The sequence below is a fragment of the Rhipicephalus sanguineus genome, chromosome 6 (genome assembly GCF_013339695.2).
Source record: "Rhipicephalus sanguineus isolate Rsan-2018 chromosome 6, BIME_Rsan_1.4, whole genome shotgun sequence".
NCBI lineage: Eukaryota > Metazoa > Arthropoda > Arachnida > Ixodida > Ixodidae > Rhipicephalus > Rhipicephalus sanguineus.
Genome location: NC_051181.1, coordinates 79284569 through 79312111, shown reverse-complemented (window position 1 = coordinate 79312111; position 27543 = coordinate 79284569). Strand labels below are relative to the sequence as shown.

Here is a 27543-nt window from a genome sequence, read left to right as displayed (position 1 = left end):
CGTCGAGCTAACAAAAGCAGGTTGTCCATTTGAATCCTTGTAGCAGAGTCCATCATACGCTCGAATGTGGCTGGGGCGTTGCACAGACCGAACGGCATAAGCTTGAAGTGATATAGGTCATCGGCAGTTACAAACACAGTCTTTTCTTGGTCTTTCTCATCCATAGCAATCTTCCAGTAGCCAGAGCGTAGGTCTATTGAAGAAAAGTAGCGCGCGCCGTGTAGGCAATCAAGAGCGTCGTCAATTCGGGGCAAAGGGCTAACGTCCTTCTTCCTAATTCGATTCAGATAGCGGTAATCAACGCAGAAGTGCCACGTGTCGTCTTTCTTTTTAACCAGCACGACGGGTGACGCCCAAGGGCTCGATGAGGGTTCAATAATGCCTCTGGCCAGCATTTTGTTCACTTCTTGTTGAATTACCTTACGCTCTGCGGCAGACACCCGATATGGTCGGCGGTGAATGGAAAGAGAATTGCCGGCGTTTATGCGGTGCTTTACAAGATAAGTCTGGCCTGGTGGTTGATTATCGACGTCGAAGATGTCGCGCTAAGAAGCCAAAAGGCGGCTTAGAGCGGCTGATTGCTCAGGTTCGAGGTCCGGGGCGATCATGTGACGTAATGCCATGTCGAGGCATGTGGTATCCGGCGGTCGACAAGGAACATCTGAGCACACGTCGGCAGCAAATGTGGTGACGTGGTCATCTTAGAAGGATCGGAGCGTGGCGAGTGAGATGCCTTGGGGTAGCACTTGCTTCGTGAAGCCGAAATTTACAACAGGGAGATATATCGGGTTAGCGGCTACGGTGACAACGCAGTGTGGTACAGTGATATCGCGTGCCTGAAGGACATCGGCAATAGGCGTGACGATGTAGTCCCCGTCAAACACCGGTGAAGACGTAGCCAATTCGACGAATGTTAGGGCTTTAGGCGGCATGCGGATAAAGTCTGTGGTACAGAGGCTGTTCTGGTGTTTGGGGCTAGCATCTGGCAGAAGAGGAAGTTCCAAGCAAAGAGTACCGGCAGAATAGTCGATCAGGGCAGAATGCGTCGAGAGGAAGTCCATCCCTAAGATGAGGTCGTGAGGGCAACTGCGGAGCAAGGTAAAGAGGACGGGAACGTGGCGGCCGGCAATGCTTATTCGAGCGATACACATTCCCGTGACGGCAACAGTTCCGCCATCGGCGACGCGTACGGCTTGAGTTGTAGCAGGTGTGAGTACTTTCTTAAGTGGATGGCAGAGATGCGCACTGATGATGGACATCTGAGCTCCAGTATCAATTAACGCCGTCATAGAAATACCGTCCACTTGCAGATCAATTAAGTTCGTGTTCGTAGGGAACGTCAACGGAGCATTTGGTTCAGACGAAAATGATGCAGCACTACCTCCAGGAGCTGCACGATCTAGTTTTCCGTCCGGGACGAGACGTAGTTGGGCGGCGAGGAATAGCGGTGTGGTTGAGGCGATGGGGAACGACGGCGTTGGGGTGACGGTGACCGAGCAGTGGGGCGGCTGTTGGGTGCGTCAGAGGCAGCGTACGTACGGATGGGCGAATACTGCTGAGGTGCAGCGTATGGGCGAGAAGGCGACGAGAATTGGCCCCAATACGGCGACGTCCAGGTGGTGCGGCAGTGACGGCAGACATGACCCACCCGGTGGCAGCGGAAGCAGATGGGCTTGTCGTCGGGAGTTCTCCATTCGGATAGGTTGCGGGACCTTGAAGGAAAACAGGAGTCATTGCGGGGTGCACTCATTGGTGTCGGTCGGTATTCGGGTCGAGAGACGGAGCAGGCGACAGGGAAAGCGAGATTGGCAATTTCTTGCCACACAACGGCCTCAATAACAGAGACCGTGGGGGGGCGCTTGGACAACGGCTTGGTCGAAGTGAGGTGTGTGCAAGGGCGCTGGACTTGCCGCTTCAAGCTCCCGTCGAACGATGCGTGTCACATTCTCCTCAAATGGTGGTGTGGCGCCGACATCGGAGCACGTTGACGTGACAGCCGTGTTCGGTAGACGAGCTAATTGAGGCACAACGCGGCGGCTTTTGGCCCTTTCGAAGCGGCGGCATTCCTTATTGATGAGGTCGATGGTCGACACATTTGTGTATACCAGCAAATTGAAAGCGTCGTCCGCGATGCCTTTGAGTACGTGGCCCGCCTTGTACACATTGGACATTTGCTCGTCCACTTTTCGGCACAGCGCGAGCCCGTCCTGAATGTACGAGACGTACGACTCGGTCGATGACTGCACACGGGTGGCAAGTTTCTTTCGTGTGACCGGACGGGTCCCCAAAGATGTCGCGTAGTCGCTCCTTGAAAATGTCCCAGCGGGTGAGCTTGGTCTCACGGGTGTCGAACCAGACACGCGGGGTGCCTCCCAAGTAGAAGATTACGTTGGCAAGCATCATGGTGGGGTCCCATCGGTGAGTTTGGCTAACACGCTCGTACATGCTGAGCCAGTAGTCAACGTCAAGACCAGCTTGGGCGGAAAATGTACCGGGGTCGCGGGGGTGGGACACCGTAAGGTAAGTTGTGGTTGGCGCCGCAGCTGTAGACGGAGACGGCCTGTTGTCAGTGGTAGCCATGGCCGGAGACTGGACGGTGAGGCCGCTGCGAAGCTTCGTGGTAAGACGTTCCACCTCCACCAAATATGTTACGTGAATGACGACTCGGTAGACTGTAGTCCGTACACTATTGACACGATATACTTACGGTAGCGGTCGCAGCGCTGACCGTTTCAGCTCAGAGCCAGAGCGGAGAGAGATCTTCCTTCTCTTCGTCCGGCGCACACGCGCATGGTTCAAGGGGCTGGCAATATGCATGTAGCAATATAATGGCTATCGCAGTAAAAGAACATCCCGCACGCAAGCACACGCCTTCAACTGATTGACGCATTTTCCAAAACTCTGATCATTTAGGTACTTTCTCTGTGCAAGCAAGCGCGTTCAGACGGTGGGCGCGTTTTCACAACACCGATGAAATGTGGTCGAGCACGGCCGCGCTGGAGCACTACTTCTAAATACAGCGTTCCACCGCGGCCTTAATCCAGTTTACGTCCAACAAATGTTCAGCATTGGAGGCGCTGTTGAGGCCGACTAATCTCCCACGTCACGTGTGACACGCAGGGCGGTGAGCGAGTCTCCGCGATGGCTCGTGGCTCGGGGCGAGTTCGCGCGCGCCGAAGCGGTGATGATGCGCGCGGCACGTCTCAACGGTGTCTCCCGGAAGAAGGCGCAGTTCCTGTGGAAGGACGCCAGCAAGGAACTCAATAAGGTACGACACGTTTCTGCCTCCGCACCACTGCTGCTACGCGCGTGTTATGTAATAACTTCAGCATATATAGGGCGAAAGCCTGGGCTAGTTGGTGCGGTAGCTTAATTAAAGAATAGCGCAACAAAAAGAAAAAAAAAAGCGACATGCGTAGATAGTACAGCACAGTGCAAGCGCTGGAGGCTAGCTCTTCCTGCGTGACACTTTCGTCGTCTTGTAATTGTAACTTACCTCATCTTTACCGCAGTGCCCGCTGGACCATTCTTAGCTCGCGTGAATACACTGCACCATGGCGGGTGGCTTCGTGCACGAGCGCTTTGCGTGTACGTTAGTGATGCAGAACTGTCGATGGTACTATCGATACTATCGATAGCTGTGTCACTATCGAACTATCGATGGTGAAAAATACTATCGATAGCGCTATCGATAGTAAGAAATTCGATGGTACTATCGATAGTATAAAATCAACAGCGCGGACTCACTGCAGAATAAACTTGGTTCCCCGCGCGCGTGGTACATAGGGGAGCCGGAGGAGCAGGCTGAAGAGCAAGAAAGTTGACATGCTTGTGTTCTTCACCAGAGTGCTTTGCTGACACATGATCATAAAGTCAAACTGTTCAGCTGTAGCGGAAAAGAAGCCTTTACATGTGGTGGGACATACTGACATTGCATTTTATGATTTCAAATTAAAAAAAAATCAAGAAGTTAATTGTAAGGTGTAACTGGTTGCTTTTGGATATGAATTTATTGATGAATGTATACCGCCATTTTCGCTGTGGGAATAATTAATTTCTCTGTCAAAAATTGCTCATAAATTAAGCGAAGCTGGTAGTAGGATATCGCAAATATTTTGCAATATGGCCGGCCAGCAACTGCATCGTTATTCACACCACTATCGATAGTATTGTCCCGTGGTTGTGACGGTGATGCTGCAGCAAGACTGGGGAATACGGAGCTCTTTATTTGGGCGAACTTGTGCCCAGAAAATCAAAACTCAAAATACAAGCGATACATGCTGACTGACAGCGGCGGGAGCAGTCGTCAGCCGATGAGTAATCTGATCATCGGTGGAACGCATCGTCCTTTATACATCAGTCATCAAACCTTCCAGCGCAATCGCTGGTGCTCGCGTAGGCTCTCGAATAAACTTGACTTTTCGAGTCCGGCACGTAATCTTAACAGAATAATCTCAAACGACTGTGAAGCTTCTCAAACATTACGGCGCGGTCTGCGCCAAACGTTGCTAACAGTCTTTGTAGGTGAAACCCGAATACGCCAAAACAAAGCCATAAATTCGCGTGGTAGTAATATCGCCAGTAATATTAACGATGGTACTACCGATTGCACTATCGATAGTTTGTCGATAATATCACTATCGATAGTTTGGCTACACTATCGATAGTTTCAAAAAAACTATCGATACTATCGATAGTCAATTTACCGATAGTTCTGCATCACTAGTGTACGTTCCGTATCGTTATGATAGTGATGTGGCGCAGAAATGTAAGCTATTGGGCGCGTGCTGAGCACGCAAGGTTGAAAGGTCAGTTAGAGGTCGGTCGAGCGCACGGCTGTGGAGGCTGGCGGCGTCCGTAGATGCTACCACGCGTTACAAGCTTCCGTTTATGCTTTAATTATGGCACAGGGACACATCGTATTGTGTTTTGTTTTTATTGTGTTTTGTATCGTTACAGCGTTGGTCTCTGGATATTTTTGCAAAAAAAAAAGGGAAAATGGTAGCTGAACCGGCTGACTGACCGTTCCAGACAAGTGTGATGCAGACTGTGTATACAGGACTTGTGAACCTTAGCAAAGAATTATACTTGTACCAGCATACGCTTAGTATAGCTTAGCTGTCATATAGCGTGCTCAAAGGCAGTGGTTCTATAGTGATAATTAAAAAAAGGCGTTGGAGGCCGTAGCAGCTGTGCCGCTTTAAGAAATTTAAAAAGCTGTAGTTATTGTTATCGCATATTAGTATGCAACTATATTTGGTAATTCATGTCTGCAACCTTCTTGTAATTCCAAGGTTGTGCGTTAGGTTGCCATCGGAGGCGAGTTGTGTTTCCGTCCACTTTGATTCATTTTTTTCCTTTATCTAATATTTGCTGAACCTCAGTTAAAAACTGCAAATAACACCCCCCTCTGTCGGCTTTCCTTGACTTCATTACCTCTTGTCTTATTATGGCAGTGTCTAACAAAAGTAGGCCTCTGAATTCACTCTCTTCTCTAGGTCATGCCATACACTAGTCACTTAGGACTGCTTCAGCAGTAGTTCAAAGGTATTGGTAGATAGCGACGATGATTTACTAAGGCCACAAGTATACACTCGAGACACTGATCATGAAGCTAGCGTAATAATTTGGGCTTACTTATGTTCTTATAGTTCGGAAGTCCTCTTACAGTTGTGAAACTGTGTTAACAATTTTTGATAGCACGACCAGGTTGCAACCAGACGTAAAGCGGCACTCCAGATGCCTCTATGTCTATTATACGAGCCTGCCCCTCGAAGAATGTGTTTTCCGCCTTCGTGTCGCTTTCATTATATTGCGTACACCCACAACCAGTTGCATTCCGGAGGGGCGCCACAATGTTCGAAAAAACGATGAGACATAAAAATGCTGCGAAAGGCGATGCAAGGATCGTTTGAAAACTGCAGGTCGTGTCGGAAATGACTGTGCGAAATTGTTCGCCGCCTTCGATCGCAACCACCACGCCATGGAGGTTGTTTCACCACACTATTGAGGTTGCGTGAAGAAAAGACGGGAGTAGAGGTGCAACGCAGCAGGAATGTCAACTTTGTGGCGCCGATCACTGCGGAGTGAAATGTATGCTGGTGGTTCAATTCATCTCGGCAAAAAGAGAGATGAATTGTAATACCGCAAGACGAAGGCTATTCAGGATGGGCGGGAAGTCGAGTAACGTTACGAAGATGTTTTCGTCGACCTCCCGCTGTAGGTAGCTATGATTATTAAAAATGAAAAGCGGTTTTTTTTTTATTCCGGACACTTTCAAGAATCTGAGTACAGAACGTGGATCCGATATACAGCATGCAGATAACGTACGAAATGTTCACACTAATTAAAATAGACTAGCGGTTCTTCATCATTAAATCTAAATTTGTACGAGATCTTCTACACTTCATCTATGTATAGATGAAGCGTAGTCTATTTGATTAGAGTGAAGATCTCGAACAAATTTATATTTAATTATGAAGAAACGAAGAAGCCTGGGCGAGTAAATATCTAGCGCGTGGTTACTGCTGTCACTATGCTTCCAATATGTAATTACAAAAAAAAGTGTTGAAGTTACGTGCTTCCTTAGGTATCTGTAGTGAACACTACAGCTTACAGGAAAGTATTTTTGAACCAATAAACTGGAGAAGGAAATGTTTTATGAGTAACCAGTATAGTTCTACATTCAAACGGCTTTAGTTTGTTCATATGCCACATCTGCTAGAAAATGTTTCTATTAATGATACTGTAAAATTCGCTTACAATGACACATGCATCAAAAAATAGTGAAACATTCCCAGAAATCTCGTTCAAGGAGACGTTACTATCCCTTATGAATAGAAAGGCACCTTTAACTTTTAGGGAACATCATATCTAACGTAGATATGCTGAGTTAATTGTTATTAATGTGCAGTGAACTGCGAGCTGTTGAGAAGGATGCGGTTTAGCCAAGAAAATAGGCCAGGATTAACGTTTAGTTTACAAGCCTAAGCCGGAGTCATTTATGACACACCTTACCGAAGAACTTAAAAGAATCGAGGAAACAGGCCACCTACTGAGGAATTTTGCCAAGTACAAAACGAAGCCTCTGAGCACGTAAAAGAAAATAAATGGGCTTCGCACGACAAGTTCTCTCGGAAATTGTGCTCTGTTTTTTTTTTATTGGGATAGCAATTATATGGACGCTCCCGGCTGATTTTTGTCGTCGCCGTTGCCGTCAGGTCCCGGATATATATATATATATATATATATATATATATATATATATATATATATATATATATATAAAACCAACAAAGAAAAATAAAGCAGAATAAAAAAATTGTAGTGCGCCCCCCGGGATTCGAACGTGCGACCCTTCGCTCTTTTTTACATATTACCGACTGAATGATTTCCCAATTGGTGAAATAAACAATGTTGAAAAAAAATTGTACAGAGCGCTGGCGAGAAAAGGGGTGCAATAGTTCGGTATTGAAATATTCCTCTGACAAGCTTCAATATGTCTCTTGTGTATGAGCATGTTCATGTATATTGCAAGATCAGTGATAATCTACCGAGGTGGTCCCTTCGAAACAAAATTATATACACCTAGGTATTTTACAAGACGACTGTGCAGACTGGCCGTCGGCATGAATATCGTATAGGTCCATGTAAGCGCCGCACTCGTCTAAGGGCGGCACCCACAGCTTGGCAGCCCTAAATATGAATTTATGAAAAACCCTGCCCGAGAACAAGAATTCTCAGAAATTCCGGCCAATCTATTTATTCCTAGCAACGACGTAGTATGTTCCAACAGAGAAATCGCAAGTAATCGTAAATAGCTTTATAGTAATAGGAATTTCAAAACACCATGTGTGGCACAGAAGATGTCTTAATGAAAGAAAGCGCAAAAAAAAGAGGACGCAGAGAGGAAGGCGACAACAGGAGCGCCTTTGTGTCCTCATTTTTTGTGCTTTTTTAAATTATGACGCACCAACTCGTCTAACAATCCATTCATCGAAGATGGCTTAATCGATGAATGAGCTTTCCAAACCAGCTTGAGTCGCTCTGGCCTCAATATAGAAGACCGAGTAGTCTATATCACGATCGGCATGACTTAACGAATAAGGCCATGATTTAAAAAAAATTGTGTTTGCTTCCATGGTAGTGTTCGATAGCGGTGAAATACGCAGAATAATGCGGTAAGTTTCATACTTGCTGTCGGAAGAAATTAAACGAAGCAAGCAGGTCTCGTACTTGTAGAAGAACCGCAGCTCGTTAAGACTGCGAATTAAAATTCCTCACTCACATGAGTCTACCGTGTAATAATTTATCCCTATTAGTGAAAAAAAAATGAACGCGTTTCAGCTGTGCATGTCTCATAAGCATACGTTTTCAGAACTGTGAGCGCTGGTCCGCGGTGCTGAGGGAGTCGTCACGCGGGGTGCTCATGACGTCACCTTACCTCCGCTACATCCTGGTCATGCTCCTCGCCAGGTTGGTCGATCATAATGACTCATAGACCACAGTACAAATCTGTCAGGACGTCAGGTGGTGACGGAACTCGCATATGCTTATTTGCGCGAAGGTTGCTTCTTATTCAGTTTGTAGATGGATAACAATAGCAAAAGAGTGCGTACCAAATATTGCTGCCTTACGGACTGCTCCCTTTACCAAGGTTTCGGTGACGCTCAGTCAAGCCGAGGACATATTATGCCGCAAGATTGAATTTTCGTGATTCGGCGGCGTCTTTTAATGCTTAAGCATCATCATGCTACTTTCTCGGCAATTCCGTTCACCCGTTCTCCTGTCGTAACCTAAGGCGTCTCCCACAGGAACACATAGGACTTCATAGTACATCCACGTGAAATATTAACAGTATATAGCGAATAACAACTGGAACCCACGGCTTACCAAATGTGTCGGGGCTTGAACCCTCGACCTTATTCTGAGCATGTAGACTGGCAGGCCCTTGATTTCAGAAGTGTCCAGGAACTGGAAAGCCGAACCGCTCAAGTGTATAGGGGCTCGAAATCTCGACCGATCACCGAAACTTCAAAGTGCTCAGGGTAACGAACCCCTGACCTCCGAAGTACATAGGACTCAAACCCCCCAAGCCTTCTAAGCATGTAGGGTATCCAAGGCGATGTATCATGCCTTTCTTGTTAGTAGGACCCCTGAACTGTTCGCAGAGTACAAGAAGATGCGAAACAAACTTAATGCAGATCTGAAAAAAGCAAAGAATAACTACTATCAGAACCTATTCACGCATAACCAAACTAACACGAAAAATGTGCGGAAATCTGTCAGTGAAGTCGCCGGAAGAATTACAGCTCCTACGGTTCTTGCAGAACTAGTGGTTAATAATTGCGTCATAACAGGCGAAGCTTTAGTGGATACAGTAAATGAATATTTCGTGAATGCACGAAAACATGATAGCGTAAATGTAGATAGTGAATTGCCAGTGCAGGCCTTCAATCCCTTATCAAATACTATATTTTTTGAGGCAGTCACTATGCAAGAGACGGAGCTGCTGCGTAGTAAACTGTCAAATGACGTTTCGGCAGGATTCGATGAAATAAAAGCGGAACCAGTGAAGCATGTCGCCAGCGTCATAGCACCGATTCTTACTTACATAATGTACTTAATGTTTGAAAAAGGCACATTCCCAGATTGCCTAAAGATAGCAAGGGTAACTCCTATCTACAAGGGAGGAAGCAAGAATCAGCTTGGCAATTATAGACCTATTTCAGTGTTACCACTGTTCTCAAAAATATTTTAGTGGGCCATAAATGAAAGATTGACGAAATTTTTATATAAATACAACATAATATCCAACTCTCAGTATGGTTTTTTAAAACAAAAGTCTACGGAGCAAGCATTACTCCATGGAAAGGAGAAAGTTATTCAAGGAATTGAGCAAAAGTATTACACGCTGGGTTGATTTTCGACTTGCGAAAAGCATTTGATTCCGTCAATCATGAAGTGCTGTTGTTGAAGCTTCAACAATATCGGATAAGGGGCATTCCACTAGAACTCATTACAAATTATTTACGTCATCGGTATCAATTTACAGCAATGAATGACTTTTCCTCTAGCCGATTAAAGGCCACAACCGGAGTACCGCAAGGCTCGATACTCGGGCCAACATTATTCCTAATTTACATCAATGATATAGCGGATATAGGTATAAAACAAGACATCGTAATATATGCAGATGACACCAGCGTATTTTTCACGGCAAATATATAAACTCAGTAGAATCGATGGCAAATTCTTATCTAGAAGAATTACCTCTATGGCTATGTCAGAATAAGTTACAGTTAAATGCCAATAAAACGCAATACATATTATTTGCACCGCCAAGCAAGCGGGATGCAGGTGATCTTGTTATTAATTATGGATGCACACAACTAACACAAACAAAGGAACAGAAATTTTTGGGAGTATGGTTCCATGAAAACATTAAATGGAATACACACATTTTACATTTGACGGCAGACGTAGCCAAAACCATAGGTTGCATTCGTAGAATTCGTTCGTTAATACCACTGTGGCTAAAAAGAAAACTTTATTATTCATTAGTGTATTCAAAACTTACATACTGTATTTTAGTCTGGGGAACAACCACGGACTCCAATTACAATCGGTTATTAGTTTTACAGAAAAGGGTTCTGCGTCTATTTGAAAATTATGTAGGAGACATACGCGACTTACGCACACAAAAATTGTTCAATAAACACAGCATATTTAAACCGAATCAGATCTGTTTCTTTAAGCTATTGCAGTATATACGCAAAACAAATGCCTTTAAAGAAAACACTCCTACCGATAGATACATATAAATTCAGGAAAGTTGAACGTCAACTACCTTAAGTCAGGACATATTACAGAAAACAGACAATACATTATCAAATCGCGCATTTCCTGAATAAATACGAAGACACAGTCAGCTGGACTGATTCAGCAAAAAAGAAATGAAGCAAATATTCAGGACACATCTCTTAACTTCTGAAGTCGGTACGTAACGGTCTCTATGCTGTCTCCAAGTTAGAAATTCGTAGGTATTACTTCTTGTGTTCCATAACACTTTAAACCTGTAACTCTTGTTTGTTCAGTATGTTTCATGCAGTGATCATAAAATGAGCCGCTCTAAAACCTTCTGCAATGTCGAGTACATCATATATCTCTTTTGCTAATAAATATGAGCATAACATTGACAATTGTCTTGAAACAACATTTTTAATGTGCCGAAATGTCTCTTTTGTGTGTGTGCGCAAGTGTTTTTTTATTCTTCATTTTCTTTTATTTTTGCCCACTGTTATCACCACTTTGTTATACCGTGATCAACACTTTGCATCATTGTAATTACTACCGGTGTATCATATCATTACTATTTCATTTTGTATATAACTTATTTTCTCGAAATGTATAGGTTTACTATTTGCTTTCTGTGCTGCACCTGTTGCGAACCCCGGGGGGCAGAGGCCACCGTCAGGCGACTAAAGCTTTTAGGCTCTGTCTCCTCAGGAAATACCTGAAATAAAGCTGAATTGAATTGAATTGAATTGAAAGAGACGGGCTAGTGTCACAGTGCTTACGCTTACTTAGAAAACCACGGTGCAGTTTCTGTAGTATTTTTTTAATGAGAGTATACTTGCCTTTTTTATCGGTAATGAATGACGAATCACTCACACTGACGATACGAAGGACGTGGGCTCACATGCAACCAACGATAATTGTTAACCAGTATTGAGAGACAAGTTAAGGCAAGTAAAGTGCACAAGAACTCTTACAACGAAAGGAAAGCGTACACACGAGGACTTGTTTGTCTTTTTTTTTCCTACGGCTGTCCATGCTTTCGTGCGCTTTATCTACCTTAAGAGACGTCGACATACCAACTAGGCCGGAATCAGGCCTGATAGTTTCAGTACATTTGATAGTTTGGAAAAGCATTCGGATGTTAGCCTATACGTGAGAGTCGCGATGAATAGAGTCATTCGGGTTCAGTTTTTTTTTTTTACAATTTCTCTATGAAAAAAATAACGTCTACGTCTCTGTGACGCATCTAATCGCACTCCAAATGTACAGTATTGCACGGAAGTTTCTCTGCATCTACAGGAACCATGCGGTTTCATGCCGTCCAAGATACTGTTCACGTTTTATCATTAAAATTACCGTCGAAAATGATCGGTGCAGGAGTGCTGTACCTGAGGGTTGCGTGTGTCTAATTATCACGTGGTCTCCGTTCTCGCAGGTTCTCGTGGAGCCTGGCGTACATGAGCGCCATCTCGCACGTAGTGCGACGTTCGACGCTCGGTTCTCTAGTGGCCAAGTCTCTCGCCACGCTGGACATGGCGTCGGTGGTTGCCAGCATCGCGTTCATTGAGCGTTACGGCCGACGGAGAACCGTAGCCACGTGCTTCTTCATTTCGGGCGTGTCCTGGGCACTGATCGTGTTCGTGCATGACGGTGAGCATAAGCCAATCCTTTCAATTTACGCTTGCGCATCAAATTAGGAAAAGCAAATGTTTTTATCACTGCGACCCGCAATGGGAGTCATAGTCATCACTCGTGTTATACTAAATGCACCGTTTCTCGCCATGTCGCTAAACCTGTTTAATCACTGTAGTAACGGTTCGGGTCACAGAAATGCGATGCAGCGGCGGCCATTGTGGGCCCTTGATTTAATTGGATGTATTTGCTTTGTTTCGCATTTGACATCTGTCGTAGTAAATGCGATTTTGAGATGCCACATATTGAGCGATTCGTAAATGTAGTAGAACAACGATCAAGCGAGCAACGAGTTTGATAGTTGGGCCAGTTGGTACATGGTTGAAGGTGAAATACCACCAAGGAAACAACGGACACAGAAAATGAAGGCGACAGGAACAAGCTGAACCAACAATTCATTGTTAGTTGTCAGTCTAGCTTTGTCTTGTCGCCTTGTTTTTCTGTGTTCGTTGTCTCCTTGCTGGTATATCATCTTCGATCACGATGGGTGTTTTTTTTTCTCAGCATATCCTAAACAGCCGACTTCGTGATATGTGCGCGATTCTATAGGATGCTGTTCACCGAATAGAAAATATATAGCCGTTAGATCAATAGCTGAAAACATTGAAGTTGATGAGTTATTATCAGCCAGAAGCCAGCCGGTACTTAATCATACTCATTTACTGCCTTGCAGGCCAACTACCGCGAAATGTGTGTTCAACATGCACGGTCAAGTACACTGCTGTTGTAACTACGCTGCAGGCCCTCTTTAAACGTTCTGGCATTGTCTATTTCGGCTTATAAGCGCCTATACTCTGGGTCGCTGAAAAGAAGGAGCATCGCTTAGGATATGAAGGCCTTCAGCGTATGGAGAGAAAGAAGGAATACGTATTTAGGCAACAACTCCGAAGCGATAACTAGAGCGTAGCTTTCACTCATCATTCCATCATGGCGTATACTACTGGATGATCAAATATAAATGCACGAGTCCGCTTAGAAACGGAGCTTTATAGATGCCTGCAAGTCTCTCTACAACGGCGGAGGCCGTTTACCTCGCTCTAGCACTGTCCTTAGCGATTAATTACGCCGTTTATTTGATTGGTTGTAGGGCGGAGGCGGCAAGGATACTTTGAGACGCCGCAGTAGCAAGTTCTATGATATATTTTACTATAGCTGGCTTGTTTGCCTCTCAGCGTTTAATGCGCGCTCTCATTGGAATGTAGTAAGATGGCTAAGGATTGGACCAATGACCTCCTGCTCAATAGTAAAGCGTCACAGCCAATTAGAAATTACAGAAGGTAGACGCGCAGAGGCAAGGGCGTACCTGGTTCTTGTCATAGCTTGCATTTCCCACTGCAGAGGACTACTTGGAGTACGCGGTGCTATTGGTGCTGGGCCTCGCGGCGCAGTCCCTGGCCGGCACCGTGTTGCCCGTGATGAACGTCGAGCTGTTCCCGCAATTGGTCCGCACTTTCGGCTACTGCTGGGGCGAAGGATCCAACGTGCTTGGCGCGCTCGGGTCGCCATACATCATGCTGCTGGTCAGTAGGGGCCCATATGCAGTTGGCAACATTTGTGGGACGCCATGCTACTTTTCGTGTAGTAGCTTACACCGAGCCGCTGAATGTAGACGGACCGTGGTAACGTGCGGCTTTTCATTCGACAGTCCGAGAGATTTCATGATGCCCGTATATGCAACCTAAACTAACCTGTACCCGCCGCCAACAAAATTTTTAAACATCAATGTGTGCAGTAATATCTGCAGATTTTCCACGAACCAGAATTCGTAGCAATCGCAGAAATACGACTAACAAAAGACGCGTGGAACAACAATTTTCGGCCAACCTATTAACTCGTCTAATCCAGCGTTTTCGCGTCGCAAAAAAAAAATGGACGTGGCGTAAAAGTGAATATAAAGGTGTATGACTTTGTCTACATGGCAGAACGATGTAAAAAAATTGAAAAGACATGACCACTTGCCTAAGAAACAAACGTCATGCCACTTTTGTACTTATAAAAACCACAGGGTTTCTTTTGTACTACAGGATTTCATTTTGAGGCCGCCGTTGGCTAGATAATACGCTTCATGCACAAGATAGCCAACGAGATCTTTTAGTATGTTTCTCTTCATTTGCTCAATATAGTCAGTAATGATTATATATAAGCTCACTCTGGCATATTCACTATACCAGACTAGTGTTGCGGAGTTGCCATTCCGGAATTGGAATGACTCCGGAATCATTCCAAATTTTCACGACCCCGGAAGGAATGGGGACAACGCTTGGAGGAATGGAATGGGAATGAAATTAAGCGCCTTTCGCACGGAATGGAACGGGAATGGAATTACGTATTTTTCCGAAAATAAAGCACCCTTTTCGTCTAGGCGCTGTTTTTCAAACTTCAAACATCAGCAAGTCAGAGCCTCGAATTTAACAATAAAGCAGTATTTTAAACATGGCTTGGCTGATTACAAGCACGGTACATTTATAAGCAACGTGCCTACTACAAACCGAGGCATAAGTTAGTGTGTACAAAGAAATGTATTATCCCAGCAGATACTGAAGGGAGAAACAAATTATCCCTGCGCGTAGGTTCCAATTGATACTGTCACGTGGTCGTGACGTCGACGAAGGCAGCAGTCAGCACGTCAGAGATGAAACTCTATTTGGCCGAACTTGTGGCCGGGAAACTGAAAGTCAAACTACAGCAATACACTCATAGCGGCGAACAGAGTGTCGACCGTCGATCAACTGCTCATGGCTGGGATGCGCCGTCTTTTATACAACACGCATCGAACTTTTCAGTCTTATCACTGGTTGTCGCGCAAGCACTGGAATAATCTAGACTATTCGCGTCCTGCGTGCAATCTTAACAAAACGATCTACTACACTCGCGAAGCTTCTCGAACACTGCGGCGCGGTCAGCGTGGAGCGTTGATAACCGCCCTTGCTGGTGAAACCCGAATACATCAAAATAAAAGAAGAGGCGGGCGTGGCAATACCCCCCACACGAAAGTGTCGAATACTCTATGCACAGCCTGATCTTTATCTCACGAGCAGTTTAGTACCTGACACACTTAAATAACATTTGCGACAAGGAAGACATTGCATACCTGCGCATAGGCAAACACAGAAAGTTCTCCTCTCCCCATCCATGCTTGCGAGGCGCGCTTGACAAGCGTGAGTGCTCACGAGCAGTGCGGCCCAGTGTTCCGTATTCGATGCAAAGGCATAAGGTGCCGGACCGGTGCACTGTTCCAACTAATACCAGCAGATCTACACTGTAAACCACTTTACACCCGTATAGGTGTAACTTGGTGTCTATAACTCACACCCCTACACCCCAAAAAATAGGTGTACCAAGCAGGATTACACCTATACAATGGGTGTAATTTCAAACTTTCACCCAATGGGTGTGGTTGGGTGTAAAAGCATATTACACCCAAATGAAAAAAAGGGTGTAGGGTGTAAAAGCAAATTACACCCAAACGAGAAAAAGGGCGTTAGGTTGTTTATGCACAATTACACCCAAACATCCAGGCAAAAATTTCCATAATTCGAGTGGTTCCCCCCTCCAAGTTGGCTCCCATTGAAACGCTAGAAAGCTTACCCTTTAGCCAGTCCTTTCAAGGGCGCATGACCTATTATAGTGGCTCCTGCCACAGAAGGAAAATTCTGGCAGCAGCACTGATTTTATGGTGCATATGAAGCACAGCATATGTGGCCCTTACATATACAGTGCAATCGTGACTGAATACAAAGTCGTTACTTAAAATGTGTTGACACACATTGCAAGATGTTCACACAGTTATCCAATAGTACAAAATAAAGCCAAGCTTTTATAAACACAAAGCTCGTACATCCGAGACAAATTCTACAGTATTCAATGACCTTTCTCGAGTGTGCGGAGCGGCATCGCGTATGCCGCCAAACAAGGAGCACAAATGACATGGAGCACAAATGACCAAGGCGTTTGTGTCAAAATATGAAGCAAGGGCGCTATTTCCACTTCATAATGAGGAATTCAATTTAACATGCTTCATTGTAACACAGGCGTATAGTGCAGTATGGGTCTTAGAACAAGCTACACCCGTGCGAGTGGGGTGTATTAGATGAAACCGCCCTCGAAAAGGTAGCAGTTACAGGGAGAAGCACAAATGAACCTTCGTCCCTGTCAGCCCCCTTGGGGCACTACAGACACCTGGTCCCTTCGGGCGCACCCCAGCATGAATTTTCCCGCTGTAGTTGCCCTTCCTAAGAAGGGAAATATTGGTGCCACTTCTTATACCTGCACTTATGCAGTTGATAAAATAAGGTGCCATCGTCTTAAATGGGTTGCATAACATCAGTGTATGTGTTTGAAATCAACAGGAACACGCAAGGTACGGTCTGGTCGTTCTCCTGTTAAAGAGATAGTTCAGAAATGTGCAATTCCTTGATGAGAAAGTGGATTATTAAAGTTTCAAAATTCCAGCAGTGCCCACACCATTGTGCCTGTTGTCGACTTTCTTAGTAGGGTAAACACTGTCATCACACAGCTGTAGCTGATACACGAGCAGGGTATCAATGCTCCGTGACAACTCACGCAACATTTTAAGGACTCAGAATGTCGTTTTCCACAGCAGGCCTCCATATTATCTCTTTTCTGGGAAAGTACATGAGTGAAGTAGAAAACTGTGCACATTGCTGGAATTATGAAATCTTTCCCACTTTCTCAAGAGCAATAGATTGTGGCTCCAACACAAAAAAGTGAGCAATCGGGCCATGACGCGCACGTTGCAGCGCATGCTGAATGCGGTAATATGCAGGAAATGCATGGGAATAGAGACGTTATGACCACGACAGCCCTGCAGAAGCATTACCTACATAACAACAGTTCAATCAAATTTTACACGGGCATGTTCAGAGAAATTTAAAGATTATCCCTTTCCAAGCAAAGACAACAGAATAATTAGTAATTGAATAAAACGAGTATTTATTTCCTTTAAAAATATTGACAAAACTTAAAGCTTGTCATATAGCTCAAAAATAAATTTTAAAACAATATTCGATGCAATGATTTCACTGACAAGTACTGGCAGTTTTGTTAAGCAAAAGTTTCAATAGCAAAAGATCTCAATTATTAAAACTACTGCAAAAAAGTCACAAACTCCCTTGAATATAAAAACTAAGCCAATAACCCACAAAGTGGAATGACCTGTGAGAACATGTTGAAATCAGCAGAGACAATATGGCTTGCATTAAAATGTCACAAGAAAATGAGCAAGAAATTGAAATGAAATACTAGTACCGCCATAGTATTCGTTTCTGTATAATGTAAAACAAATAACTACTCGTTACCATATGAAAATATAACTTTATGGCTTAAGCTCGAGTTAATCACAGGTGGCGACATACTTTAAGCAGAAGCTAAGGCCTATTTTCTAGGCTTTCTTGAAAATGTTCAGGAGCTTTACTACTTGTGTCCTCGGAGTCATTACCCACTGGCCAAGAAGGAGCCATTCAACAGCGACGAGAACGTTGAACGCCTTGTGATGGCAGTCGATATTTAACAGCCAATGTGCTGCCATGAGTGCAACTACTCATTCTTCGGCATTGGACCCACTGAAGAGCAGTTCTTTGTCCACATGGAGGAAAAGCTTGCTTGCATAGGGAAGATCGGGGCCATCGTACACAATGCAAGGTGTTATTGGAACGCTCGCTCCCTGCATGATAAAAAATAAAAAGATCATTGTCTGGAAAGCGCTACGCAGACTTCAATTATTTGTTTCAGTAAATAACAGTTTCTGTACCGTGTACTATCGTGAGTAATATGAGCTCGAACATACGAGCACGTGGAAAATAGCCTCAAAACTGAGATAGGGTGATACGTGGATGGCGCTGCCGAAACTGGAGGGGAGAGGGGGGGGGGCGCTGTTCCGCTGACTGTTGGCGCTCCCGCCTCGCTAGCGTTGCTGCGAGATGTCGGCTGATTGCGTGCCAATGACCGCTAGCAATGATAACAAAATAAATGAGGCGCAGAAAATCCTCAGCAGACACCACCGAGACACCGATGCGCAAGCATGGCCTGCGCATCGTGGCAGGCTACGTCACTGCCGATATCTCAGCAGCTACCTAGCAAGGTATATGTAAACTGGTAGCGTAACTTCCGTAGAAGCCCACGTGTCAAGCCGGTGGCTAGTTGTTGCAACAGTCGCCATCTATGTGAGGAGGGGACAAACAGAATTAAAAAAAAAGAAAAAGATGACGACACAACCGGAAGCGGAAATGACGTCACGTTTTAACGCGATGGGCGCGAAATTATGAAATTTTTTGACAGGGCGCCGCTTCTTACTTTTTTTTATAGCTGCATGTTCTTTTTCTTATCACTATGACGGCTCCATAATGGAAGCCTGCAAGATAACGGGAAGACGAAAAAGACAGATTTGATAAATAAGGTGTATTTTATTGGCGAAATATTGCAGTTGAACAGGATATTACCCCAAAATATATAACACAGTAATCAGAAGTAGCATAACAATTCAACGTGCACACTGTGATGGTGCAATGTGGGCCCAGGATCCGAAATAATTCAACCGGCAGTCAGGTGATTCTGTACATACAACACAGACTTTAACACAACCGATAACTCTGACGATTCACACACAACACACTACAGCATTCCTTATTTACATCCTAAACGTCCTACGCGCCTCGCACACAAACTGTCCTACTCGCCGTTATGAACTGTTGCCGCTGCGGCGAGGTCGGTCGTCACCGGTACTCCTTGGGCAGTCAACAGTCACGCTGCCTTGACCGTGGCGAGGTGGTAGTGGTGGTGATGATGGCACTGCAGGCCGGTAGATCACCAGGCCACTGCAGCGCAGGTTAGCTGCCCGTCGCCAACATGAGCCGCGGCCACCTCGTGACACCACTCGGGCCCCAGGACCTCAGGCCAGGAACAGACTAGGCTGCCGGTCTCTGTGTCAGCACCGGGCACAGAGCGGGAATCAGGCTCACCAGGTCCACATGGCTGCCGGACGCCTGGTTAAGCGATGTCGCGACCCGAACCGCCGACCAGCGGCTGCCGTTCCAACCGTGTCGCGCTCCAACTCCTCGAGCCGCACGCCCCGCTCGCGCTTCCTTTTCGTCGTCTTCCCCTCCAAGGCGTTTCGCAGAGCAGAACTGTCGTTCCCTCTTCGCCCCGTCACGGGCCACACAATCCACATCATCACACACACAAACCTTGCACACGTGTTGCTCTTGCATCCGTAGACAGCGCAGCGTTTCTTCGCGTAGCGTGGCGGACTCATCGTCCCGAAGGGCGACAGCACGCCGGCCGCGCGCTGGCAAAACACAGTCACTGAAACCGTTCCCGATGGCTGCGATGGGCTATATTACCTTCTGCCAAGTACCACGACTAGAAAACAACGGTTATGCGAGGAAATATCTACGGACGACAGGCACAAACCTACTGCGCAAAAACGAGCGACGACATTTGCATCTCAAGATGCGCAAAACCGTTGGCCCATGTTACCAGACTGCCTGCATGTGCCCGCTGTTTCTGAAAATAAACGAAAAAAATTGGCCACTCAACCACATGCCCAAGACTAAAGTTTGATTAAAGTAATCTACTCATTTAATTCGTGACAAATAAATTTAAAACTAATGAAAATAAACGTTTAATTAATTTTTTGTTTTCATTATTTGTCCCCCCCTCACCTAGTAGCGCTTTAATCGTCACGCGGGTGTTGATGTTTGTCGCAATAGGTTTCCGACCACTTTTCGTTCCGACTTTCGCGACCTATTTAGATTGACCTTGTACCTAGTCTGATGTGGCTGTTCGCGTTGATGGGAATTCATATCACCGCTAGCGGCCACTGACACTCTCTAAGATGCTCTTTCGCATCAACAATATCGAAGCGGGAGGGTCAACAGCTAGTGGAAGCGCGGCGTCCTTTCCGCTTTGTTTCCGACAGCCGCCGCTGCTAGAGTTACTGTATATGCTACCTGTAGGTAGCAGAGTTGCGCATCTGTCTTCCAAACGCCGCTAGCAACCACGCATTGCGGAGAAGCTGGCGCTCGGGCCAATTTTTGTATTTCTCGACACCGCCGCTGCAGCGAAATGAATTAACACTATTCATCGACAGCCAATGTTTATCGCCGATCTTCGACACGCGAGACATGTTAATCGCCGACACGGTAGGCATGTCGCCTGCACAAACGGAGTGCGACTTCACAGCATAGCGTTGGTTGCTAGCCGGACCTATGCGCAACTCTGCTACCTAAAGGTAGCATATACAGCGACTCTAGCCGCTGCGAATCAGCCGACGTAAGGTTCAAGGCTGTTCGCCACGCGCTCGCGTGTTCGAGCTCATATTGTTCACGATAGTACCATCCAAAAATGAAGCTCATAACATGGCCCATATGGAACTGGAGAGAATTAACAGCTTTTCTACGTGCAATTAGCTTGTTTGGGAAAGAGAAAGTACTATTTGACAAATATCATCCGCATTTTTAAAGAAAAAGGAGCATTCTTTAGTGGCATGAAGGATTCCTGCACAGCGATGAAAAGCATATAAAACAAAACTCTGCACAAGGACTTCTCTTCAAGGCTGCAAGTTGCAGCCTTGAATGTCTTATAAATCTTATAATCAAATGTCTTATAAATCATTAGGCTTGTCTTTTACCAAATATTATCATTGGAGGTGGTCGTACAAACTGCGTTTTTTAATGTTTGTACATGTAAAAGTATTTAGCGAAGTTACAACGCCAAAGCGAGGCGAGGCGCATATAACTCTTAATAACCACAACAAAATAATGAAAGCTAGACATAATGGAAACGAATACAATAAAATAAATTGTGCTCGAACGCGGGCACTCAGGCGTACGCACGAAGGGGGGGGGGGGGCGACCCCCCTAGTCAATTCAGACAGAGGGGGGGGGGCGCAAAGTCTGCCCCCTACTTTGACTTTGTAGTAAGGCGGGGGGAGGGGGCAGCGATTAACCTTCCTACTTCCCTCCCTCCTGATGGGGAACCCTGCGCACGTCTAAGTGCACACTGATGCTCAAACTAGCGCTTGCACAGTTCAGGTAGTTAAGGCGATTCGGCCACACACAGACATGAAAAATTCATTCTAACACAAGTCAAGTTTAACGAACGGCTCCCCGTGCACGGGTGCCGGCATTATCAGGAAACCTATGTTACGGATGAATTAAAACGTCGGTACGAATTTAACGAAACGGAATGTATTTGCACTTAGGCGAGCTTCGCGCGGCGTACCTAAAACGAAGCAACATGCTGCGTTAAAATGACCCACACGCATCAACCCGTGCATCACGGTAGTTTTAGCGCACAAAACGAACACGGACGGAAAAGAACGACGCGGACACCACGTCGTTGTTTTCTGTCCTGTTTTTTTTTTCTTGTGCGAAAAAAATGCACTTGAATTACCAACAGGCCGAAGCATACGCGCCTTAGACACGCTTGACGCTTAGAGGTAACAGGCGCCGTCACAACCCAACTATTCTTAAATCAAAATAGTGGTTCATCGAGAGCGGGGCCCCCTTCCAACACCACCGCCAACAGGAGGGCACCGCCACAACTGCGTTCAAATCCCCCACCGAATCACAGCCGCGCATGCGCACACTGCTTTCAACACCAAAAAAAGCAAAGCTTGCCCGCGCCTAATGTCACACAACTTTGCCTTCATCCCGATGAAACAATACACTCACATATGCTCGCTACGTTAGCAAATGCTCACCGATCGTCAACCAGTTAAGAAAAGCTTAGTTAACGGCATTAGATCGCGCTCTCGGAGTTAACAAAGCGCTGGTCGTAGCAACGTGATAGTGGTACATACCGTTTCAGTTCGAGTGCTCCACGATATGAAGCTGCAGGTCTCCCTTTGAGTATAGTGCATCTTCGTAATAAGCAGCACTGGCAGAAGGTAAAGGACGAGCACACAGCGCACGCACACTTCAAAGAACCGAAACACACCGATTGCAAAACTCGACCGATCGGGAGGCGATGCACGACACACGCAGAAAACGATGGAGTCCGGCGGCGTGTCTGAGCGCGTTGCGTAGGTCACGTGGTGATAGAGCTGTTCCGCGCGCTGCGCAAGCGCGGCGGCTGCGCCGGCAGAGGAGGTGGCGCCCCGGTCTTTGTTGGGTCGCGTGGGCGCAGCTTTCTTTCTGCGGCAGTGTTATGCTTTGTTATGCTTTACACAGTGTATTCGAATCGCAGTAAGCATTGCGACGACACAGTAAGGGCTGCTTGACTACAAGCAGGGCTTAAAGTCTCCCTTCACTGGAGGGGAGGCCCTCACAAAGCGGCAATATATATGTAATATATAATCTCAAAGAAACGATCGCCTAGCAGCGATCTTTTCGCCGCTAAACTGGTGCTGCTGTGGTCTCAGCGGCTCTGCTACGCGCAGATCGTGGCTTGTTGGAACGCGGTGCGAGCTGTCATAGCGAAGAATAAACGCAGGATTTCTCGATATATCTGTCAAGATCCACTTTCGCGGTCGTATTATCCAGTTTTGGCAAAAATGTGATGGTATTAAACTCATGAAAATGCATTATTTTCAAGGGATGTTGGCAGGAAGTAAAAACGAAAACGTATTAGGCTAAAAAACGTATTATGCAGAATCGTGTCAACGAGATTTCACTGTATATGTATGCTATAGATTAAGCGTTAGGAGAGGTGTTTGCGATGATCACAGAGCAGTGAAGCCAACTGTCTCTAAACTGAACAAATGCTTATGAATGCTAAACAAATACATATATTACTCTGAATGTATTTCGGGCATTCATTCAACGTGTCAATTCAATCAAGCAATAAATGAAATTATTTTGGAAATGATTTCTCAAAAATAAATCTGGATGTAAAGGCTTAAATATATGTGAGCTCAAAATAAGTAACATCATTTGACTCACTGCATTCAGAACCTCAGGCACGACAATGCTATATTTTATTTTCACTACCACTTGCCTAATAAAGTAGGCGAAATACATGCGTCTTTGCAATTACAGCAGACTTGTGATGCACAACTAAAAGAATGAAAATTGAGTGGCAAGCTTAGCAGACCAAGGTGAACCATTACTGATTCACGAGCAGGTAGCTTCACACTCAGGTGCCTCGTGAAACAGTATCCTGTGCCAAGACGCTCTGTCGAACAGGGTGGTGACCCGTGGTTTCAGGAGGCGTTGCCCGTGGTGTTCAATGTCTCAGTTAATTGCATTCAGCAGTACAACGATACCTGTTTACACCTACAGGTCAATTCACTGCGCGAATTGACCCATAGGTGTAAAATCCAAAGAACACCCATGGGTGTTTAACAGAACATACACCCATTGTACACCCAAAAATGAAAAGAGGGTGTGCGAAGGGTGTGCAAAGAAGACATTATACCCTTTCGGATAATATTGACAGAAAAAAAGGGTGTACGATAGGTGTTTTATCGCAAATACACCTATAAGGGTGTGAAACGGTTTGCAGTGTACAGGATTTTTGTAATAAAACTTCACTTATTAAGTGAACACAAGAGACTCCATCTTGTTCTATCGAACTTCTTCTTTTTTGTCTTCTCCCCCCTGCCCCTTGTCTTGTTTCGACTTCTTCTTCTTCTAGGTATACGCCTCTCGGCTTGCTTCATTCCCCCCAGCATGGTTTACATCCCTCCTGGGATGATACTTGAATATATTTCCAATGGCAGCGGATTCCACGGTGTCATTGGGACCCATGTACCATATGGTCTTCAAGTGTCCTTGTTGACTCGCCGTCTTTATAACGCGAAATGGGCCCTTGTAGGCTGCGTTGAGACTCGGTCCTCTTTTCACCAGCACTAAGTCACCGACCTCGAGTTCTGGTAATGCTGTATTTTGTCGCTTGTCAAAATTTCTCTTCATTCTTTCACGGTACCTTAATACACTTTCTTTTGATCTTGCCGCTCCTTGGAGGTTTATGTTCTTGTCAATGCCAAGGCTTACGTCCGCAGGCAGATATGTTGGTCTCCCAGTTGCAGCAAATAGAGGCGTACATCCCAGTCCGGTTGTGTATGAACGGTTGTGGTGAGCTACTGCCGCTTCCAGACAACATTTCCAACCACCTTTAAATGATGGATACATACTAATGTACTGCTTAACGTCTCTGATCGCCCGCTCAGCTAACCCATTTGCGGCAGGATGATAGGGCGCAGTGAACCGCAACTTGATGTTGCGCTTTTCAGCCCATTCCTGTAGCCGACGACTTCGGAAGGCAGGTCCATTGTCTGAGACGATTACCTTTACGTTGTAGAACATCTTCCTGCTCAGAAAAGAAATCACGCTGTTAGCGTCTTCTTTGCCCGGCCTTGCTGCGATCATCCTGGTGCACTCATCAATGCACAAAAGGAAAGCTTGTGTCCTCTGAACTCCTTCAGACTTTTTCCGTAGTTCCGCAAAGTCCAGATGAACTACTTCAAATGGCGTGCTAGAATGTGTTGGTATAGCCATTTTCTGCGTTGGTTGCTTGAATTTCACTTTGTTAATCTGGCATTTGTGACAGGATGATACATAGGTCTTTGTGTCTTGCTTCATGCGAGGCCATGTGAACCTCTTTGTCAATTTCATGTAGGTTCTCCAAAAGCCATCGTGTCCGCCTGATTCGGGGCTGTCATGATACAACTCTAGTATTTTTGGAACTAAAGAAGTTGGCACGGCAACTCTTCCATGTTCAGTTTGCTGCAAAACCTCAGTTCCTTCCCATATCTTCACTGCATTAACTTCTTCGTCTGGGGGCACAATCGCTAATCGCGACATTGCATCCGCGTCCTTCATGGAGGCTCCGGGGCGATGAGTTACCTCAAAGTCAAATTGCTGAAGTTCACCCACCCAACGGGCAACCTTTCCTTTCAATTCCGCCATCCTTAATATATACGTTAGGGCTTCGTGGTCTGTATAAAGCTTGAACTTCACGCCTTCCAAATATGACCGGAAGTAGCGGACGGCTTTTAAAACGGCAAGAGCTTCTTTTTCTGTTGTCGTGTAGTTTAATTCGGTCTTGTTGAATGTGTAGCTGTAGTATCCAACTACACGAAGCTGTTGGTTTTGTGGTCGTGAGGAATCTCGCTGATACAAGACGGCCCCTGTTCCATAGTGAGACGCATCGGTGTTTAATTCGAAGGGCAGCGAAAAGTCTGGTAAGCACAGCACTGGATCAGAAGAAATTATGCGAACCAATTCTCTGTAGGCGTCGTCACATTCTTCTGTCCAACAAAAGGGAACATCCTTCTGCGTCAGTCTTGTGAGGCAGCGACTTTTCAGGGCATAATCTTGAATGAAGGCTCGAAAATGACCCGCCAATCCTAGAAATACACGAAGGGAGTGTACGTCGTACGGCTTTGCTAGTTTCGTAATGCGAGTCGCCGGTGGATACCCTCCCAAGCAAACTAGTTCGGGGTACAGTTGTGGAATTACACTGCCTTTGTTCGGTATCCGTAGGTGGTCCTCTTTGTGTGCCGGCTCCGCTTTGTCAGCTTCTTTATCAACAGACACTTCATCGTTCCAATAAATATTCAATCTCAACCGCTTCATATCTGGACGAGAGAGGAGAAAGTCGTACGCCACTGCGTCTAAAACTAGTGCAACAACTTCTGCAGTTTTAGACTGGTACGCCACTTTCAGACGTACCCACTCACAATACTCTTTCTCGCTTCCATCGTATCCACGCACAAGAACAGATCTCCCTCGGAATACGTCTTCATTATTAGCATTGCTTTTCTTGAGGATAGATACAGACGCCCCACTGTCTATCAGTGCGCGTATGCGTTGTCCATTGACCTCTAGGTCTATATGCAACAAGCTTGGAGAAGTCAAACAAACAGTCTCGTTTTGTGTCTTAGGGTCAGACTGAGAACCCTCATTAGTTTTTTTCTAATTGCGAAATACGTCCTTCCGTCATAGACTCCATCTCAGTAGTGTGCAACGACTCGCGGTGACTTGCCGCTTGCGAAGACTTTGGTGGCTGCGCACGAAACTCCTTGTTTCCTGACGGTCCTGTCCCTTGAACATCTCGATGCGACTTTTCTGTCCTCTCCGTCCAAAGACAGGCCATATCTTGGAGTGACTGTCGCAATGTCTCCAAAGTTTTCGGCGCTCTAGCTTGAACCTGTCGTTGCAGTTCCCGAGGTAAGCCGTGTATGACGAGCGTTATAATGGAAGTCAGTGGAAGGTCCGGCTCTGCAAGTAGGAGCAATCGACGCTTTTCAAAGAAATGCTCGATCACTGGTCCAGACCGGTAGCGGTAGAAAATGGCTTGATCCCATCGCTCAAGCGGGCTCCCACGGAATGATGAGATGAAGCTCTCCTTCCATGTGCTCCATGCATCACATTCATGTCCTATGATACGCAACTCGTACCATTTTCGTGCGATGCCACTTAAAAACGGGAGCATATGTTTCACTCGTTGTTCGTCGGTGTCCCAGCCGTTCTGTTTACAGGCGTATTCAAAGAAACTAATCCACGCCTCTGGATTGCCCGACGTACTATCAAACGGTTCAGGTTTCACAAGCTCAGTAGGACGGCTGTCTCTCAAGCACAACGCCGATAAAAGGGTTTGAATCATTTCGTTTTGTTGGACAACTTGTTTCTGCTGAGCTTGAATCGCCTGCAGAACAACGGAGAGGTCTGCATGGGAAGTTGGCTCCGATGCAGCTGGCTTCTCTAGTTTCGATGTCACAAGGCGGTTGAAAAGGGAGACTTGAAGGTTTATCTGCACAGTCTCTTTTTCCAAGAGTTCGTCGAGCGACATAGACGCCTTCCCGAGAACTATTGAGATGAGCTCACCTGTCGTCACGTCGACGGGAAGATCGACTGGCGGATCTCCAGGGAGCGCGTACTTCGTGAAGACCAGGCTGTCTGTGGCTGGCTGAACGAAGAAGGTAACCCACATCATGGATCGTCAAAGCCGACTGCGCCAAAATATGTAATCAAACTTCACTTATTAAGTGAGCACAAGAGACTCCATCTTGTTCTATCGAACTTCTTCTTTTTTGTCTTCTCCCCCCTGCCCCTTGTCTTGTTTTGACTTCTTCTTCTTCTAGGTATA

At 45.8% G+C, this 27543-nt stretch overlaps 1 protein-coding gene across 1 annotated transcript in view; it reads left to right on the top strand.

Moving 5' to 3' along the window:
* The first annotated feature begins 3135 nt into the window (after window positions 1–3135).
* The window catches only part of LOC119395931 (solute carrier family 22 member 1-like), a 39826-nt gene continuing 15418 nt past the window's right edge, over window positions 3136–27543 (top strand). Inside the window, exons 1-4 of the mRNA XM_037662963.1 lie at window positions 3136–3268; window positions 8378–8475; window positions 12236–12450; window positions 13831–14012. Coding sequence (XP_037518891.1) covers window positions 3185–3268; window positions 8378–8475; window positions 12236–12450; window positions 13831–14012 — 579 coding nt within the window. The 5' untranslated portion in view covers window positions 3136–3184. The remainder of the gene's footprint in view (window positions 3269–8377; window positions 8476–12235; window positions 12451–13830; window positions 14013–27543) is intronic.